This window comes from Pogonomyrmex barbatus, unplaced genomic scaffold (assembly GCF_055798465.1).
Source record: "Pogonomyrmex barbatus isolate J1 unplaced genomic scaffold, ASM5579846v1 scaffold10, whole genome shotgun sequence".
Classification (NCBI taxonomy): domain Eukaryota; kingdom Metazoa; phylum Arthropoda; class Insecta; order Hymenoptera; family Formicidae; genus Pogonomyrmex; species Pogonomyrmex barbatus.
The window spans coordinates 618,279-639,321 of record NW_028297099.1 but is presented as its reverse complement, the minus strand read 5'-3'; the positions used below and the strand labels follow the sequence as shown (position 1 = coordinate 639,321).

The window sequence follows — 21,043 nt, the reverse complement described above, 5'->3', positions numbered from 1 at the left end:
AAATTTTTATAATACTATTAGAGAACAAAAATATGTTCAAAATTATTCATTAAATCTTATATATTTAGATTGTCGATGTTAATTAATATATTCACATTAATATATTCATGTAATATATTAAAATTTTGTTGCATTTGTTTACTTTAGATTCCTATTATATATATATAAATTTTTCTTCTAGTAACGTTTAAGTAAGCGCTCATATTCCTTTTTTCATTTTTTGTTGTTACTTACTTGCGAGATAACAAGCAGACATACAGGATGTCATAAAAAGAATATCCTTCAACAGAATTTTTAATTTCTTTTAATGAAAAATATTAAAATAGCGATTACGATTTATCAAAACTTTTCTTCAATCTTTAGCGCTATATGACTTTAAATAAAATTTTATATTGTTGATAAAATTTTATATTGTTATTCTGTTATAGCAATACATCGATTCTGTGTATAATATTATTAAAATGCTAAAAAGATTACGACGCAGCGAATACGACGTTCTTGTATAAAGAATTTTTTTTCAACTTGGATAGATAGATAATGGAATGATTATAAAGTACAAAGTGTAAAATAAAAGTATATTATAAAAAAATTGTAACTATATATATATATATATATATATATATATATATATATATATATATAGTTTCATATGATATATATATATATATATATATATATATATATAAAAGTTGTAAGGAATAATTAATTATAAATCATATGTATATATAATTAATTATAAATCATATATATATATATATATATATATATATATATATATATATATATACATATATATATAGTTTCATATGATTTATAATTAATTATTCCTTACAACTTTTATATATATATAAACTTTATTAATCTATATCAAGCTTTTTAAAGCTACCCTCTACACCGAATAAATCACTTGCTAATTTGCTTTTGCCGATTCTCAATGCTTCGTTAACACGTCCGGTCGCTTCGTCCATCAGAAACCATTCGCGATAATCCTCAAGTTTTTTTATTTCAATTTTAGCTAATTCGTGTATAGAACCAGCTTTTCCACCCATTTCGTTTGGTAGCGTATCTATTGGGATATATTCGGGAAGGGTCTCCAACGATGAGTGGAAATGTATCTAGGCGGGTTAAGTGATTTAAGAAAACTTATTTAAAATTACTGTAATTGAAATTACTGTAATCTTTTCGAGTTAAAACTTTGTAATGTTACGGGCAACTAGATATAAAAATTTCAGTATTTATAGAAGGCATGATCAAAAATTATGTATAATTATAAAGATATAATTAAAAAAATCGTAATGTTTAGATTTATTTGATTTTTATTATTCTACGTCTTTTGTCATTCTATGTCTGGTACGAATAAATGCATTTATCAAAAACGTGAATATTGCTGTTAAATAATTATAATTAAATTAATTGATTTATTTGTAACACCTACCATATCTATCATTTTTTTTGTCATGAAAGGTTTTGTCATATTCATGAATACTTCCATAGCGGATGGCGCGTTTAAGACATGAATTTCTATTAAGCGTATCGGTATCGCTTCTTGAATATAACGTAGAAGTTTCTTGAGACTCAGTGGATTCATTCGCGCAATATGACCGAAAGATAGCTTACTAACATCGGAGAGAAAGATATATCCATTGGTTGTACCTTCTGTCAGAAGCCATACATCGTTTAACATCATACTTAATTTAACGCTATCATTGTAGACGTAGAGAGAAGGATCGGCGTTCAAAAGTGTCCCATACACGATTCTGTAGCCATTCTTTGTTGTTTCTTTCAGAAGCGTACCGATTCTTTATAAGTTAAATTAATTTATTAATAAATCAATGTATATATTAAAATATTAGAAAAAGTTATATTTTTGAAACACACACACACACACACACACACACACACACACACACACACACACACATATAAAATCTCTCTACTTATAATTAAATCTTTTACTATATTTATATATTTTATAAAATTGACTTTACTTCTTAAATTTTAAAATTGTATATCATACTTAATATATTTAAAATATTCTAAATTATCTGTTTATACATATATGAATCAGTTATGCTAGTAAAATTGAAATTACTTACTGAACTTGAAATGCTTGTCGTAACTCCTTTCCTCCGAGCGGATCCGATCGGAAAAAAATTCTGGTGCATGTGTTCTAATTGTATAATAGTTTTCAATTATATTTTTTGTCGGTTCCATTTGATAATAGTTGCTATGAAGAAATAGGGCCAGAAAGCTATCCTCAATTTTTGGTAAGTGTGGTTGCTTCTCGCACCATTCTCTTAATAATTGTATATCGGATAACTTCAATTGAGGATTCTTCTTCATTTCTTCTTCCAATGTGATTCTTTTCATCATTGACATTAAGATCTAGCTTGAATTCCAGCACAAGATATATTTGATTTTAGAGAAAAGTTAATTATAAGTTAGGAATCAGTCAGTTTTTACTATCTTCCTACAGACAGCTCAATTGGGGAAACATTTTTTTACTTAGATATAATGCGTTATCGATTAAGAAATAAGAATTTTTTAAATAGTTTCTAATATTAAAAAGTTAGTTTTAACAGTAAACTTTTACATCAAGTAGGAACTGATTAAATCAAGCAGAATTAGTAATATCTGGAAATTGCCATAAATTTGAGATGTTCTAATTGTGTTATTTCTTGACCAACAATTGTATAAAAATATGTGTAAAAAATATATCGACAAATAAACGTATCTTTTTTTTTCTTACTTATTTTTAGAGATAGTTTAGTTCTGCAGGTTACTGGTTAGAATTGATTTTTAATATTTATTTTTATTTTTAATTTTTCTAATATTACATTATTGTTATTGTATAACATAATGTATAATATTGTATATGAATATTAGAAATTTACGAGTATATAGAGAGAGAGAGAGAGAGAGAGAGAGAGAGAGAGAGAGAGAGAGAGAGAGAAAGAGAGAGAGAGCAGTACGTGTGTGTACAAGCATATCTGTTATTAAATACACATGTAAATTAATGTGTGAATTGAATATAACTTGAGAATATTCTTAAATATAATCTTTTATTAATGTAATAATTACCTAATAAGAAACACTTTTCTATCTTTTTTTTTTCAAGTTTTTAACGCAATATTTTAAAGTTAGAAAAAATACACCGAACAACTCACAAACTTGACAAGCACTGCGGAAAATGGTTCTCTACTGCAGATATGCGAGTCTAATTTGTATTATAAATCAGTCATAATTAGATATGTGTAAAATTACGTGTTGCGATACGTGTAACTTCCACGGGCATTATATTATTCTAATACATTATGTATGGATCAAGATCCCAGTAGCGCTTCTTTGCGGCACAAACAATTGAAGAAACACTTGATTAACGAGTAATGAATACGTGTGCGTACATAGAACGGGCTACAGTAATTTTCCAGTAACTTAGTTACGTAACAATTATTTTTATTTTTATGCATACAAACCGAGTCACAAACTAACTATAATTATTAAATTATTTGGATAGATTAAATTATATTGTATCGATCCTTCTTTTTTTTTACTTATTTTTATAATCAATGTAATATAACTTACAAGCATATAATAAAATGATTGGGTGTAAAAATGTAATACTTTGTAGCACTTGAAGAGAGAGAGAGAGAAAGATGGAAGGGAGAGAGAGAACAAGAAAAAAGAGAAAGGGAAGACGAGAGGAAGATGGAGAGATAGAGAGAAAAGGAGGGGGGAAAGAGAGGGGGCGGGGAGAGCGGGAACGAGGAGAGGGAGGAGAGAGGGGGGGGAGAGAGAGAGAGAGAGAGAGAGAGAGAGAGAGAGAGAGAGAGAGAGAGAGAGAGAGAGAGAGAGAGAGAGAGAGAGAGAGAGAGAGAGAGAGAGAGAGAGAGAGAGAGAGAGAGAGAGAGAGAGAGAGAGAGAGAGAGAGAGAGAGAGAGAGAGAGAGAGAGAGAGAGAGAAGAGCAGCAGGATAAGAGAAGGAAAGGAAAGTAGGGTAAACAGGATAGAGGGGGAGAAAAAAGAGAAAGCACTAGAATTAATAAAAATTTTTCTGAAGAAATTTGAATTCCATCGATTAATCTATTTCTAACTTCTTAAAGCTACCGTCCACACCGAACAAATTATCTATACTTTGGCATTCGCCAACTCTCAAGGATTCGTTCACTCGTCCAGCAACTTCGTCATACTGAAACCAATCGCGATATTCTTCCAATAATTTGATATGCTTGGCAGCTATTTCGTTGACAGATCCCGCTTTCCCACCGTATTCGTTTGGCAAAGCTTCGATAGGCAAGAATTCCTTCACAGTTTCCATATTTGAATGAAAATGTAGCTGAAATAATATATATGCAGTTGATATAATATGTAGATTTTCTTTTTCTTTTTTTTTTTCAACAAGACAGACTTTAAAATCTATATATTATATCTAATATATTCGTCGACTTACAAGATCTATCAATTCCTTCTTCAAAAAAGGTTTCATCAGATTCAATACCGTATCTACTATTGGCATAGCGTTCAGTATATGTAAGGCTTTTAATCGAATCGGAGCAGCTTCTTGTATGTAGAATAAAATTTTTTTCATTCCGACTATATTAGCTATGATATTAGTCACATGGCCAAGCGATAAACCAGCTGCATCAAGGATAATGAGTTGCCCTGCGGTGGTGCCTAGTGTCACATTTTGCACCTCGCATGTCATAAATAGATATTTATGGCATTCTCTGGATCCAGAAATTTAGCTAGCGTCATTATATATCCTTCTTTGGTTCTTTGCTCTAGTGGTATAGCTGCTCTATTATTAAAATTCTTTTTTATATTCTTATAATATTTATGATACTTGGTAATTTTAATAATTTGTCAAGATAACTCACATGACAGAAAAGGCTTTCCGCAATTCTTTCCACGCGATTGGATCTCTATTACAGAATACTTCTGGTAAAAGCGTTCTTATAGTAAAAAAATTGTCTATCGTCTTCTTGGTTGGTTCTATGCGATAATAATTGCTGTGCAAAAACATAACAAGATACAACATTTCTGTTCGCGGCAAATGAGGTTGCTTTTCCATCCAATCTTTCAACATTTGCAAATCTGACATCTTGAGTTCCGGATTCCGTTTGCATTCTTCTTCTATACTAACGTATCGATTCGGTAGTGCGGACATCGTTGCTTTACGAGAGCGATCGATATCTTCGTTTATATCGATAATCTTTTGCCTAAGAATTTATGCGAGAATTTAAGAAGAACGAGAAATATAATTACAAGCGAGGTTGGAATTACATCGTTACGTTGCTGTTGTCGCGAATAATATTTTTCAGTAATCGAAATAGGCCAAATATATTAGTGAAAAAAATTCTTTATTAAAAAATTCTTTAAAATTTATACTTATTTTTATTTAGACATATGACATTGATAAACAATATTGACGCTTATATATACGTATATATATGTATACACATATATATATATATGTGTATTAATAAAACTTTTAAATTTGTCGAAAGTAACAAAATATGGCTACAGAATAAATAATACAGAATAAATAACTATGCAAATTATTCAATTACAATGACAAATGATACAATGTTTTACTAATTTATAATGATGTCATTAAGCAAGGCATTTGAAAAATTAAGAACTTTGGCATTTTATATATATATATAAATATATATATATATATAAAATGCCAATATATATATATATATATATATATATATATATATATATAAAATGCCAAGGTTCTTAGCATTTTCTCTCTCTCTCTCTATATATATATATATATATATATATATATATATATATATATATATATATGGCCTTATTTCATATTTATATATATTTTCTTCTCTATTTCTCTACTGCTGCTGCTGTGTGTGTGTATGTGTGTGTGTGTGTGTGTGTGTGTGTGTGTGTGTGTGTGTGTGTGTGTGTGTTAATAATTAAAAATAAAATATGATAATTACTAATATCATTTTATTGTATAAATTGAAGTGAATTTTTTAAAATTCATTTTAATTAATAAATAAAAAAGTGACTTAAAACTTTATTTACAAATAATTTCAACCATATTTATTGGACTCTCCTTTCGTTTATGTTTTTAAGTAATAAACTTTCCATAGTTAGCGCAATTAACTCTCTGTAGAAAAATTGAAATAATATTTTTAGCTAGAAAAAAAATTAGATCACGTTAACCTACCTTGACTATTCTTTAACCGGATATTCACAGGTGGATCTGTCCTACAAATGCTGGTAACACAGCACAGAATATCACTACTGCGCACGCGATAAGTCGATTACACACTGATTTCTAAAGGAGAATGTCCGAGCGTTCGACACCGAGAACGATTGCTTCCAAGTTACAAGTTCCTTTACAAAAACGAAAATATGTAGAGTAGTTATGATCACGTAATCGTCAAAGTCCAAAGAGTAATTTTGATCTTATAAGTTAAATATTATTAACTAAATGATAAAAAAAAATATCGATAATAGCATATAATTATTTGAATAATACGCTATTATAGATTGCATTTTTCTGATTATATTGTTTCTGTTGTTATATACATTTTACTGTTTCCAAGAGTTAGTACATTGTATTATCTGATTATTGATATCTATATGTTAATTCTTTTTATTCTTTTCGATCGTAAGAAGCTGATATGAATTGTGATAGAATTATATCTAATGATTCTAAGAACTAATTTAGCTGAATTAATTTTTTATATATGTATATATATATATATATATATATATATATATATATGTACATATATAGAAAATTAATTATATTGTTATAATTAATTATATGTATATATATATATATATATATATAATGTACAAAGTGCATTCTCTATTGATATAATGATTGCTTTTATTGTTCAAATTTATAAGAATGTCAGTTAAAATGCCATAAATTCATCTTTTGATTTTTATAATAACATCACGTTTAATATATGAGATATGTATGAGATACTTATTACACAAGATTTTAATAACCATAGAAGGTCAAAGTTCAAGACAAATTTGAATTAATAAAGTTTCTTTATGTAAGAAACTTGTGAGGCTACAAAACAATAAGATGACATTGCAAATTTAAATTGCCGGATGTTTGTGCGTCTCATGTCAGAGTTACCAACACTATAATATAATACGTAAATCATACTTAAAGTTAAGAAGAATAATTAACACGTTAAATATTTGTTACAAATTGATATTTTTCTAGAAATTTTTTTACTTATATTGTATCGTAGACTATCATAAATATCAATATCATAGATTAGATGCAAATTATTTTTTTAAATAAAATTTTTAATTTTACTTGAAATAAATTGAATTATTTTTACAAAAAACATTTGGTCGACTAATAAATTAATTTCGAATAATTTATGTTATTTTTATTATTATAAAATTTTTTTGCCTATTATAATTGTCAGATGTATATAAAAAACTAGATAATAAATATAAAATATGATGAAAACGAATGTATTCTAAGTAATATTTTTCATATGGTTTTGTCATAAAGAAATAAAAAAATTAATCTATATCCAATTTTTTAAAACTTCCTTCGATTCCGAATAAATCCATCGTCTTGCTTTTGCCTACTCTTAAGGCTTCATTTACACGACCTGAGATTTCATCTTGTAGAAACCATTCGCGATGATCCTCCAACTTTTTCAATTGCTCCTCTTGTTGTTCTTTCCACGGTCTGCCTTTCCCATCTAAATCTACATCGCAAGGAAATGCTTCCAATGGTACAAATTTGGCCAGCGTATCTTTTGTGGGATGAATATGTAACTGAAAACACGTGGAAAATATATTATGTAGAATGCGTCTTATATCTAGCCAAAAAATTTTAGAAACAAAATAATTAAATGTTAACTCTACTTTTTTGAAAATATTACCGTTATTCATTGCGATTTTTCAACTTTTAATATACAATTTCTGATTTTAAATAAAATTTGAAGAGAAATTAATCAAGAATTAAGAAAAATTGATCTATAATCAAGTAAGTAATTTACACATATATATATATGGAACACTTTTATTTTTAATATAAAATCTCTTTATTGTTCTTACCATGTTCATTAATTCTTTCTTCATAAATGGTTTCATCATTGACAAAATAATATCCATGACTGCATTTGTATTGACAAAATGCAAACCTTTGAGTCTGATTGGTATACCTTCTTGTAAATAATAAAGATATTTCTTAATTCCTATGGGACTAAGTCGACCAGCATGAGCGAAAGTAACACCTGCCATATCTATGATAATTATATGGCCTTCGGCAGTTCCTTCGGTGTACAACCACAAATCGACAACCATAGAAAAATATTTCATGACATCGTTATAAACAAAATGTGATGGTTCATAATCTATTAATCTTGAGTAAACAAGTTTGTATCCCTCCTTCGTTGGCATTGACAATGTTATCTGCGCTCTTTTTAAACAAATTTCATTGTTTAATGTGCAATTGAAATAAATTTTATTTGTATATTTGTTAAATTACGCTTGACAGTTTTTTTTATATTTTGTTATTTTATTTTTTTTTTATTTTCTTGGATGTTATATTGCAAATATTTATTTTAGATAAATAAAAAAATTGGAAATATATTCAAATTTTAGATTTTAGACACAAAATTTAAATGATATGATACACACACACACACACACACACACACACACACACACATCTATATATATTCTAAAATCTCACAATTCGTATTATTTTAATAAACTGCCAAAATACACTTGATTATATAAAAACATGTTTTAATACTTACGTAACTTTAAATATCTCCCGCAATTGTTTTGTTCCAAGTGGATCGCGGTCGGAGAAAAATTCTGGCATATGAGTTCTGGATGTATAATAATCTTCGATAGTGTTTTTAGCAGCCTCAATACGATAGTAATTACTATGCAGGAACAAAACATATTCTATGTCTAAAATTTTCGGAAGATGCGGTTGTTTCATAGACCATTCTTTTAGGATTTGTATATCCGAATCTTTTAACTCGGGATTTTTCTTTTTTTCTTCTTCATAAGTAATTCTCTTGATCAACGACATATCACTTGCACACTTTTCTATTAATATAAAAAATTTTTTTTAACATTTATTGAAAAGGTAATTGAATTATTTGAAATATTGTCTCTGTTACATAAGCATTTGATCTTCCAAAACCAGTTGGATGAAAAATTGAAATTATTAATCACTTGATATTAAAAACAATTATTTTAACTAATATCTAAGTTACGGGAGAGAGAGAGAGAAGTATAAAAAATAATTTCGAAAATGTGTGCTAATGCAAATAAATGTGTTATGTTAATCGAGATGAAACATATTTTTTTAATTTTAGATTTAAAAAAGAACTTGCTTGATCAGCTCGAAAACTTGATTGTTGCTCATCGACTTGCCAAAGTACCACTACGCGCGCTAACTCAAAGATTTGCATTTTATAGCACGAAAATATGGTGAGTGATTAATATATAATTATATTTACCTCGAGTCACGAATTAAATTCTTGATGGCTTGACAGAAATATTATAGACTGATGCATCATTTTTTATTAAAAACAATTTTTCTCTATAATCTTATTACTTTGCATGCTTTGCATTATATAATTTCAATATTTATTATATTTTATGTATAAAAGTTTTATAAATATGCATATAAGTCGTAATCATAAATGATTAATCTTAATTATATTAATTATAATTAATAAGAAGCAATTATTTTATAGTAAATCTCAGGGAATCGTAGATGACAAAAAAAACATGTCTCAGAAAATTATACTTATAACTTTTGTTTGATAATTAACATCAATTTTCCATATAAAAGAGTGATGAGTTTTATCAACTGAATAATTGTACATGTTATATAAGTGATTATTTCTTTATGCATATATGCGTATATTCGTACATGCACAAAAAATTACATACATACATCAGTTGACTGATTGGCGCTGCGATCGACATGTTGATAGTAGGCGAGAATGGCGAATCGACTTGCGAGAGACTTCAGTACAGTGAAAAAGTTTTAAATCTTTATTGTCATTATCAACTACGTTTGTTGTAAAAAATAAAAACGATAGCAGTATCAAATATCTGACAAAAGTTGATGTACTATGAACCGACTGGATGATCCGCCGGGGCTCATGAAAGGCAGAAAACCATCTTTTATTGGAATGAACGGTATGGAATGCGTTTATAACCATGTGTTTATATGAAATAACCTAACTTTTTCATATTATATAGTGCTATAACTTTTAATATATTGTATATATAATTAAAGCAAATTTCGAAAAATTATTTAATATAACAATATTTTTGTTTTAATCTGTTTTTAATCTGTTAAACAATATTATAACTAATGTTATTGTATATCACGTTATATCATTACAGAGTTAATAAAAGGAGTTTTCTTTTGATTTAAAAGATTTCATCTTGAAAGAAGAATATATCTAAAAATTTATATTTTAGGGGCACCAGAGACAGATGATCAACAACGACTACGGTTCCAGGTTGAATTAGAATTTGTACAATGCCTTGCTAATCCAAATTATCTGAATTGTAAGCAAAAATAATCCTTGTATTTCTTATTTAGTTTTAAAAGATAACTTTATTTTATAATTAATGTAATTCTAGTTTTAGCACAGCGTGGCTATTTCAAAGATACGACCTTTATTAATTACCTTAAATATTTATTATATTGGAAAGAACCTGAATATGCCAAGTATTTAAAGTACCCTATGTGCTTGTATTTTCTGGATTTATTGCAATATGAGCACTTTAGAAGGGAAGTTGTGAGTTCTCAATGTACAAAGTTTATTGACGATCAACAGATTTTACTGTGGCAACATTATACAAGACGTAGAACAAGACTTTTGCAAACAGCTGTAGAACAAACGCAACATGCTAACTCTCAGAACAATGGTATTGCCCAACCCAAAGTTCCTTGAATGCTTTGATTATATTCATCTCATATATACAAAATGGAGCACTTATATGATCTTTTCAATATGTTAGTTTTTTATAAGAACTGATTGATTTAAGTTATTATTGCTCTGTGATAACTCAAAACCTTATTTTTGTCATTAAATCACATTCTTTCTTGTATAAATACAAATAAATTATTTATTAAAGAAGTCGGGAAAGAAATGCGTTGATAAAGTTTATTTTTACCTGTCAGTCTTATAATTATTGTATGTATATATTTCGACATAATATTGCGTTTCTGTAATTGTGCTGTCAAGATCTGCTGTCAAGTTTTAAATAGTCCTCTATATGTATATATATATATATATATATATATATAAAAGCAAAAACAAATCAATACATCAATAATAAAATCGCTATTATTAATTTTTGTTGTTTATCATTATTGCATTTGTGTTTTATCTTTGTCAAAATATTTGTATATTTTTATTCATTGAACTATATCTTATCTGAAATGAGTACAGGATAACAATAGTTAAACTAGACAAAAATTGCATAAATTAAAATTATGCAATCTTGTTATCAAAGCATGTTCTCATCATATTTATTCTCTATCATTATAGCAAATGCAAGTCTAGTAGAAAGAGATACCTTTTGGCATTATGATTATCCTCAGACTGAATAGTGTGACTCGAGAATAATAGTCTGCATTCATTCTAGATGGGATATAATTTAACAGTTTTACGATGCTTATTAGAAATGGAAATAAGAAAAGAATTGCCGTTTGCGTGAACGAATTGAAAAAAGCAACGAGAAAAGATAAAGCTAAAGCTTAATTTGTAGTGTAAATATCAATGTCTCGTAGATATGATAATAACATATTTAAATTTTAATATTTTAGATTGTTTTTCATATACTCTATGTCTGAGTATTTAATCCAATCAAGAATTAGTGAATAAATATGATAGATCTCTCTGGGTTTAATCATAACAATATGTACACAAAATTTTAAAAATCGCCATATTTTTTAAAATATCGTCTCTTTCTATCAAATTATCTTCTCTGAATATTTTCTGAGTTTTTTTCTTATTCTTAAATGTTAACTTACTATGCTATTTTTTTATGCTCAAAATTTAAATATCTGTCTCTATAAATGTGAGAATGCCATCATCAATACATATATGCATATATGTGTATAATACATATAGATAATCATTTTAAAAAAATTACTTAACTAATCTTAAATATTTCACGCTGGTAGAGTTATATAATGATTTATAAGAAATAAAGTAAGTCCGAAAATAATATACATCATATATGATACAAAATTATCATATTTCACCATCAAATTATTCGGTATTTTTATTTTCTGTAAAATTCACCAGAATTCCATTGCCAGCATCCACCCAATCTTCTGAAAAGAGTTTCTCCCTTAGAATTTGCCTTTCTGTCCTATCTTCTTCCTTTACTTCATTTTCTGTATTGACATCATTCTTGCAAATACTGTTGCCAACAATTACATTTTCCACTTGATCTGGTAGAATTTTATTTAACGTTTCCGGGATAATCAAAGTCAAAGCACCGGAGACAAAGCATAATATTCCAATGACTAGTAACAGTATGGGAAGTGATATGTGTTGCCTCTGATAACAAAATTATTTGCATCTTCAATATACCAATTATCTATCTCGCAACTGATCGTTCTCGATACATAGAAAGTAGTACAAGTAAAACAGACCGCGACAAGTTAAAACAAATTCTTTGAAAAAGGTACTTAGAAATAGACAGAAATTTTCCAAACAAGATAAGTAGATACGTACCGATAATAATAAATATGGCATACTTAAGCTGCCAATTTTTGCAAATATCACACATAAGCCTAAGCAGCTACCTCGTATTATCGTTGGGAATATTTCAACAGTATATAAATAGACAACAGAGAGAGTGCTCGTAATAGTTACTCTGCCAAAAAGCAATATTATCGTTTTTACGAAATCTGAAATAAAAATATATATATGTTAGAAAGATTTGCGAAAAAGTGAATTTAAATCTTATGATATAGAGTCTCATAACTCTATATAATTTATAAGTATGCATCATACAGAAAACAATATCTTCTTTATTTTATTTATTTTTATCTTACCAGTCCATAGTGCAGTGGTAGGGATTAAAATGAAAAAAACCGCTATTAAAATACAAACAATGCCATTGAGAGATTGATATATGCACATTGGCAATCGTCTACCGTATCTAGATAATACAAAATACACAAATGTGTATGTTGCCATTTCGAGAACTCCGCCTAGGGCAAACGTAATGTGTCTATTAATTGAAAAACTTGGCGCCAGATCGTCAAATATGCTAGATGCTATTGCGGATATCCACCTTAAATAAAATTAAATAAAGATAAACATTTAAAAGAGCTTATTATTACATTATTCCAGAAGTAAAAATAAATCGAAATTATTAAATTAAGACTAAAAATTATTTGTAAAAATATTTTACCATTGGTAAATCATAATAGCACCGTATTTTCTTAATATGGACGACTTGATTGCATTCTTGAATGTTAAATTTATTTTGATCCGACTTTGTTTCTTGATACTATCTTCCATTTTATCTTCATTTTCACAGGTTTTTTCTTTCTTTGCTCTACGTAACACTACTTCCTCCGCGTCTTTCAAGGAAATTCTTTGATCGCATTTCGATTGCGTCATCATCTTTGATCTTCGATTGCATTTTGAACTCGAAGGTAAATGCCCCTTGTCAAAATTTTCTGCTAAACTTGGTGCCTCTGAGCGTAATTCTATATTGGAAAATCTGTTTTTCGAAGTGGTCGAATCGGTTACTGAAGTTCTCTCTGAAATGAACTCAATTCATTTAGAATTTATGAAATTTTATGAATTATATCCAATTAATTTCCTTTTAACTTAAGAATATTTTATACGTGTGTGTATATACACACGTGTGTATACACACACACACACACACACACACACACACACACACACACACATAAAATATTCTTAAGTTAAAAGGAAATTAATTCTTATATAATACTTTTCTATTGTCATATATAACTTGTGCATATTGAAAGGGGTTTGTATTATGCACCTGTAATTTTTTGTTCATTTGATTCTATGCCGTTTAATAAATTCGTAGATTCTTCTTGTTGATTTTCATCTGCTTTGGTTTTCTTAAATTCGATACTAGGGACACGTGACTTTCTCTCCGGTTTTATCGGAGTTATATTACTTTTCACGCATACTTCTTGCACAGGAATATTCTTTGTTCGCGATCCGATGCAACAGCTGTTATACTTTGCAATTCTTTCGAGCGCCATATCGGCCTCCGTCAATTTTTCTCTAGCCAATAACCATCTCGGTGATTCCGGTATAATCCTATTACACATAATATAATGTCAGCTTTACAAATTCAATGTATACAAATTTTAATTTTTCTTTCATCAGCTGTTTCTTTCTTTCCTCGTGTTTTTTTTTTTTTTTTTTCCTTACCAAATGTACAGTACAGTAATTGCGGTGGGTACAGAAACAGCCAACTGTAAAATTCGCCAATCGGGAATCACGTAGCTGAATACTGCTAGCAGAATGAGGCCGATTGACCAAGAGATTTGCATAATTAATGAGATGAGAGTGCGAGATCGCGTTGGAAATAGTTCCAGGGAGAGAATATATGTGGAATTCTGCAAGCCTTGAACGAATACTCCTTGAAGACCACGGAGCGCCAAAAACGCAGGATAGCTCTAAAGACGCAAATTTCCTCCCTTTAACATTTCTAAATTTTAATTGTTATATACGAATAAAAATAAACAATTTTGCGCACCAATAATGTTTCTTTTACTCAAATATTAAATATATAATATTGAACTGCGAAGTAACTTATCGATAAATGAAAAGAATTAACTTATCGTGTTTTGTATCGTAATTTTGTTACAACGAATTAAGTGCGATAACACTCTAAAGTATTATTATTTTAAGAACGTGGAAATATTAATATAAATGTGACTTCCTCGTGTTTCAAATTTGAACTTTCTTGTCTTTTAAAGCATAAAATGATTGAGTTTATTCGATATTATTTCCAACATTGTAGTGGAACGTTTTTCACCTGCACAATGTAGAGGGCGACCGCCATCGTGCCTTGCGCGTAAAGACATATCGCTTGGACCGGAAGTCTGCCGATACGATCGGCTAGAAATCCGGTAATCCCTGCACCCAGAAGTACCCCGATGTAATAAACGGTCGGCCCCAGAAAAGACAGGTACCGTTTCTCGCATACTAAACCCCATTCGGTGATTACGCTGTTCTCCGCAAACTCCGTCACGAAGCGATATTGGCCGGAACAGGACGTAAGGATCGACACTTCCGACGTTGCGAAAGTTAAATTGGCGACGATCGATGAATTCGCTGCGGTTTGACAGCCATAGCTTTTATTCGTTGAATCTTTTACCTGGGATGTACATAGAAAGAAGAATTTTACGATATAAAATTATTGCATTCTAAAGAGCGACTAAAGAGCGACTAAAGAGCGAATTTTTCTTTTTACAATAATTTTTTCTTACTAATTTAATTTTTTGATGAAATTAATGTGATAATCAAAAGCAAAATATAAAAATCTAAATAAATTTTAAATCTATGCTAAATATAATTTACTTTGTCATAATTATACTTTTTCATAATTTTATAATTTTACCCCTCGTTTTATATTTTCTTATTTTTATATTTTATATGAAATATGAAATATTTTTATTTTTAATATTTAGTTTAATGTATCAACGGTTTAGATTCACATTCTTCGTTAGAGTTCACACTTGCTTTACACTTACTTATCACTGAATTAAAATAATAATTCTGTTATATGAAAATAAAAACTTTCTGCAATTTATTTCCTTTACACCATCTTACCTGACAATAGAATTTTGGCGTGTAATTATGAAAAACTGGCAACGCGTGACTCATGGCGACGATGACATAGTTTATCCCAAGTAATAGCACCAACACCATTTGAAAGCAGCCCACTTTAGCTTCCTCCGCATTCATCGTGAGTGACGATCTCTCCACATCAACCCTTGATAATCCGACGACTAAGTCCGTCAAAAGTGCGATGCGGATTGCAATTTGAAGGCACAAGCCTTGTATAATCACATTTGTTCATTCCTTTGCGAACAAGCAATTTTGGAAGATCAATTGAACACCCTTTCTGTTTATATCGAATATTCGATCCATTTGCGACATATCGAGAAAACCGAAGTTCCTTTTTATAAAATATTTGTAATATGTAAAACTAATGATTTATATTCAGAGAAAGAATTTAAGATTTGATCAGTTACTCAAGTTTATCAAAATTAAGAAAGTACGAATAATTTTAAAAATTGTTCGCTTTCATGAGACGGAGCGCCGAGCGTGTGGAATACGATGCGAGATTTAAACAAAGTGTCATATACGAAGGTAGAGCATGCACTGACAGAGAGAGGATCGACCAGGAATCGTCTCTCTTGCAGGACGCGAGGCGTGAAAGAGGAGACCGTATGGCAGGTGAATCAGAGGAGGACGATGATATGGCCTATTGTTCCAATACCTGACGATACATACACATCGGTATGCGGTACATACATGAGGAGTAAGTGATCTTTTGCCAATAATGACCCAATATTCTGCGATTAACGTAACCATTACCGGTCGTATTTCCTTTAATCGTCTCTATCGTAATACGTTATTATAAATTATATCTAACGCGAAATGTAGACAAAATAGGAATAGAGGAAGGGGAGAGAGAGAGAGAGAGAGAGAGAGAGAGAGAGAGGAGGGGGGAGGGGGGAGGGAGAGAAAGAGAGAAAGGGAGACGATAACGGAATACCGATTTTTCAATTTTCGAGCTGAGCCAGATGCAAGACATCGGATCTAATGACGCGTTCGCGATAATTGCGAATGATTACGTGGTGAATCTCGACTCGCCGATTTACGCGGCCGATTGAAATTGAAGAGTTGACGTAAAAATGATTGTAGGCGCGCGCGCGCACGTGTTAACAACACGGATTAACAATATGAATTTTCTTAGCACGAACCACTTTTCCAAATAATAATTATTCTCGTGGTATATTTGTGAGAAATGTGCCTTAATTCCGCGATGTATCACATATAGGTACCTATATAGGTATGTATTCTGAACTGTTGCAACGAGTCAGATAATGTCCCAGTTGGGTCTATGAACTCCGCAAGCGCTTTACCACTGTTTATAGTAATGTATGTAGTTCCTGTCGCATAATAACAGATACGTCGATATTGACTTTCATTGTTTTGAATTTATCTTAACTGCTACACTATAATTGCATGTTAAATGCTCCGAAAAGATTCATGTGATCACGTAATGATCTTATTCTCTATATGTCTCTTTGGAACGTAGAATAATTTTTTTATACGATATATCTTTTTTTTGACACCAAAAGTTTTGCTTAAAATAAGACGTTCTGTATAAAAATAACATATAACATTACACTCGACATTATAAAAACTCGACGTTGCAAAAAACATGAACAAAGATCTCTTGTCTAATGAATCTCTATTATAATAATTATTTTAACACATGAATTTGAAGCCATGCCATATTTAGTGGCATTATCTCGATTGGTGACAGAGTGTCATTGCTGCGACGACGACGACGATCCGAGGTGTTTCCTTCGTTTCTGGAACTGTTTGCGTATGCCGAGTCTGTTACGTCCGGTCCCGGTCGCATCCTGTCTTTCATTGGTGGTTCATCGTCGAGACGGATCGGCGATCAAATCTGAAGGAAATTCTATTTCTCTTTCTTCGCCATCGTCATTATCATCATTGTTTTAATTTTAAGTATTGATCGGACGTCACGACCGGCATCGACATTCATGAATCATATATTCTACTATTTATGGAGAGAAGACTCTTTATTTTCATTCGACTTTGATGAATACAAGAATGGTGAACATAACCACTTGTCATATTGATAAAAAATAAACAAGGATTATTATGAACAACAAGGATTATTATGAAAAATTTTTATTATCCGTTATAATTATTAATTTGGTAACTAGAAAGTCATAACTTCTTTTCAACTTGTTCCAATCACTTTAATGCAAATCTTTTTGCTCTAATCACTATAGATGAATAGATCATCATGATGTATGAAGAAGGAGAAAAAGAAGGAGAAGCAAATTGAAATGAAATGAATTTGTTACGATTGAAATTATTAGAGTATTACTAAAAGTAGATATATATTTCCCAAGTAGCTCGAATCACGAGTGGTTTTCTCGAGTATAGATAGCTAAGATAGTCGCGAGAATGACGACTAAGATTATTACGGGGATGGGTATTACGGGTAAAAAAATTTCGTAACACATCGCGTAATATACGGCACAAATGGATGATGCGCCGGCTAACGATCCGTGCCAGATTTCATCGGCGCTTACGATTCAGGCTAATTTCTAGCCTACGTTTTCTAGCAGCATGCAGCTCCTTGGGATTTGCCGCGCATCATTTTTCCGTGTGATACTAAGCAGGCCAGCGGTACAGGGTTGATAATAATCGGAAGAAAGGATTTTACTCGCGCGAGAAAAAGTAAGTAGTAAAAAAGTGATACGATGATAGTAAATTGAAAGTATCATGTGAATTGTCACGTGATTATCATGGAATTCATATCTTATTTAACAAATTAATACAAAATATAATAATAAAATATCTACAAACCTAATAAATTGCTAATAACATGTACAAAATTTTATTTTATCTTCCAGTTTTGTGGTGGAAAAAATGCGTTATCCAGATATTGCTTTATGATTTCGTTAGATAAAATTTTTCGAGCACTCGCTGCGACCGAGCATCAAAATCAAAATTATTTAAATTTTGTTGTCAAAATATTATTAAATGTAATACAATGTTTGTTAACGTCTTGTAAAGCAATGTTCAGATGTCGTAAAAGATGAAGAAAGTTGCCAGTTATCAGTAATAATATTTGAGGTAATAGCGACATTATAAACAACCGTAACTGTTAAAATTTCCAGCCATGATTGCGCTGGATAATAGTATTTGCTCAGATCTAGCGTGAAAACGCATGATGTAGCGATAAACGCGCGTGTCGTACGCCGCGAAGCGAGCTGTGACGAGTCCGATGACTAGCGTCCAACCTTATGGCGCGCGACGCGCGAAGCCAAGACTGGCCTGAATGCCTTTTTTTCGTCGTGTACCGTTATCGTAGACTAACTTAGGTTCTGCGATCTCATAGCCGGTGTGTATATCGACGACGCGTCGATTTCGCTTGGCCATTCGGGGGAGCGGGTCATCGCGTTTCGACCATGCCACGCTTCTCTTCTTTTCTTTTCTCTTCTCTTCTCTTCTTTTCTCTTCTCTTCTCTTCTCTTCTCTTCTCTTCTCTTCTCGAGACACGACGTGCGTCGTGGTGGAAAAAAGGCCGACTCTCACGGAGACTGGCCGTTCGTTCGATTTTCCTCAGTTCTGTTCGGCGAACGTGGCGCATCAGATCGTTCGTTGCGCGGATGCCTCGCTTGTACGCAAATAAATCGCGACGTCGTTTTCCTTGATAAACGCCGACCGCCATCGAGTTGGCGCACAACCGGCCGGCCCTCGTCGTCGCCGGAAGTCATTATCGCGCGTACCAAGGAGCGCAGTATGAGAGTCCGAATAGTTTTGTTAGGAATTTTGCTCGTCTGCACCAGCGTGAGTACCAATTTTCGCAAGTCTTTTTTTTCTGTTCTTTGGATCTTTTTGGAAATTCGACTAGCCTTTGAATGTGTTGTGTCATCCCTGGATATCGTTTCGAGCTAATAGAATGTTCAAATTACTACTCTGTTATTATTATTATTATTATTATTATTATACTATACAACGTTTACACTTGATATCTCATAAATAAGTTAGATTTAATAGTATGAAATTCGGGTTATCTTACTTTAATTTTTTCTCCCTCTTCTTATGCTGTTTGATTGCTTTTTGACAATATTTCAACATTGAAAATTGTTTCATAATGCGCAGATTCAATATGCAGATAGCAGATCGAAGAAAACGACGCAGTTATCGCTGCAGAGCAAAGAGACTAATGTGGTAAATTTTATGCGGCTGCTAATGATGAGATTGGTCTTTGGGGTAGCTTCGGCAATGGGGTTGGGTGAAAATCTCTCGGGTGTACTTGGTGGAATTTTCGTGCCGCCCGGAGCCGAGGAATACAATGAGGAATATGGCGATGATGACTTGATCGTACCTGATATATTCTAGAAATAGATCTCTTCTAGCTTGATTGTGCGTCTTCGACATATAGCTATACGGCACTGATTGCATTTTAAAAATTATGTCAAAATATATGCTTTTAAATAATTATTTCAACAAAATCGATCGAAATTGTGAGAAGCGATGATATTTTTTTACTGTGTGTTTGAATGAACTAACTAAATTTAGGGAATATACTCTTTGACGCAACTGTTAAGAAAAACCATTCTGGTCATTGTTATCTTAAATTAAAAACACAAATATAATAAACTTTGATAAAGAATGAAAAACTCTTCTTTACTGTGTAAAAAAGGTTATCTTAAATTTCATGTATAATGTATAACATCGAATATTCGAAAATTTAGATAGAATTTGAATTAAAAAATCTCATTTGATTTCGGATTACGAGTCATCGATCTTGTGAGAGAGACTTTTTTTTTAAACTGTTTTCTGTACCGTTATTCGTCGTAATTTCGGTGAAGCTAATGGATGCGTACCGTTTACCATGAATGAAGATATGACTAGCAAATCGCTTGTTTCTGCTTTTCATTTATCTTGTATCAAGTGAATGTAAATATCAATTCCGATGGTTCCGGTCCAGTAAAATTAGCATCTACTTAATCACGATTCAAGTCTTTATATAAATAATAAATTTGATCGTTTTATCTTTCAAAAGTGTTGTAAAACCAGTCTCAGATACTTTCATAAAATCGTAATATTGTTTTAATCCATTTCGCTTCTCGTTGAAATGGATTAGAATGTAAAACTGGATTTGTTGACCATACTTTCGAAATGATTTACTCAAATGTATAACAAAACTAAATGGAGTGAGCTTCTATAAT

The 21,043-nt window shown here is 30.8% G+C and overlaps 4 protein-coding genes and 2 pseudogenes across 7 annotated transcripts; 2 read left to right on the top strand and 4 right to left on the bottom strand.

Moving 5' to 3' along the window:
• Positions 1-805: 805 nt before the first annotated feature.
• LOC105434046 (alpha-tocopherol transfer protein-like) lies at positions 806-6,319 on the bottom strand (annotated as a pseudogene). The gene is made up of 4 exons (XR_016141445.1): positions 6,200-6,319; positions 2,097-2,389; positions 1,436-1,799; positions 806-1,115 (listed from the first exon to the last, which is right to left on the bottom strand). The product of XR_016141445.1 is annotated as an alpha-tocopherol transfer protein-like (transcript).
• Positions 3,044-5,167, bottom strand: LOC148937845 (alpha-tocopherol transfer protein-like; annotated as a pseudogene). The gene is made up of 3 exons (XR_016141446.1): positions 4,878-5,167; positions 4,451-4,798; positions 3,044-4,336 (listed from the first exon to the last, which is right to left on the bottom strand). The product of XR_016141446.1 is annotated as an alpha-tocopherol transfer protein-like (transcript).
• A 455-nt stretch (positions 6,320-6,774) lies between the features above and the next one.
• Positions 6,775-9,909, bottom strand: LOC105433757 (alpha-tocopherol transfer protein-like). 2 transcript variants are annotated; one of them, XM_089085498.1, is made up of 4 exons: positions 9,501-9,909; positions 8,784-9,084; positions 8,077-8,440; positions 6,775-7,794 (listed from the first exon to the last, which is right to left on the bottom strand). In XM_089085498.1, the coding sequence occupies exons 2-4, from the start codon at positions 9,065-9,067 to the stop codon at positions 7,534-7,536; spliced, it is 909 nt and encodes a 302-aa protein (XP_088941624.1). In that variant the 5' UTR covers positions 9,068-9,084; positions 9,501-9,909; the 3' UTR covers positions 6,775-7,533. The 2 variants fall into 2 exon arrangements, with proteins under 2 accessions (XP_088941624.1, XP_088941623.1); XM_089085497.1 differs by having other exon boundaries at positions 8,784-9,820.
• Positions 9,910-9,967: 58 nt separating this feature from the next.
• Positions 9,968-11,157, top strand: MED31 (mediator complex subunit 31). The gene is made up of 3 exons (XM_011649135.3): positions 9,968-10,191; positions 10,480-10,569; positions 10,645-11,157. The coding sequence occupies exons 1-3, from the start codon at positions 10,125-10,127 to the stop codon at positions 10,956-10,958; spliced, it is 471 nt and encodes a 156-aa protein (XP_011647437.2). The 5' UTR covers positions 9,968-10,124; the 3' UTR covers positions 10,959-11,157.
• On the bottom strand, positions 11,158-16,657 carry LOC105433709 (solute carrier family 22 member 3). Its single transcript, XM_011649136.3, has 8 exons — positions 15,858-16,657; positions 15,061-15,402; positions 14,451-14,698; positions 14,050-14,336; positions 13,441-13,795; positions 13,079-13,320; positions 12,756-12,931; positions 11,158-12,578 (listed from the first exon to the last, which is right to left on the bottom strand). Exons 1-8 carry the CDS (start codon positions 15,990-15,992, stop codon positions 12,285-12,287), a joined length of 2,079 nt encoding a protein of 692 aa, XP_011647438.2. The 5' UTR covers positions 15,993-16,657; the 3' UTR covers positions 11,158-12,284.
• A 2,674-nt stretch (positions 16,658-19,331) lies between these two features.
• On the top strand, positions 19,332-20,491 carry LOC105433756 (uncharacterized). Its single transcript, XM_025219990.2, has 2 exons — positions 19,332-19,655; positions 19,971-20,491. Exons 1-2 carry the CDS (start codon positions 19,608-19,610, stop codon positions 20,208-20,210), a joined length of 288 nt encoding a protein of 95 aa, XP_025075775.1. The 5' UTR covers positions 19,332-19,607; the 3' UTR covers positions 20,211-20,491.
• Positions 20,492-21,043: the final 552 nt, after the last annotated feature.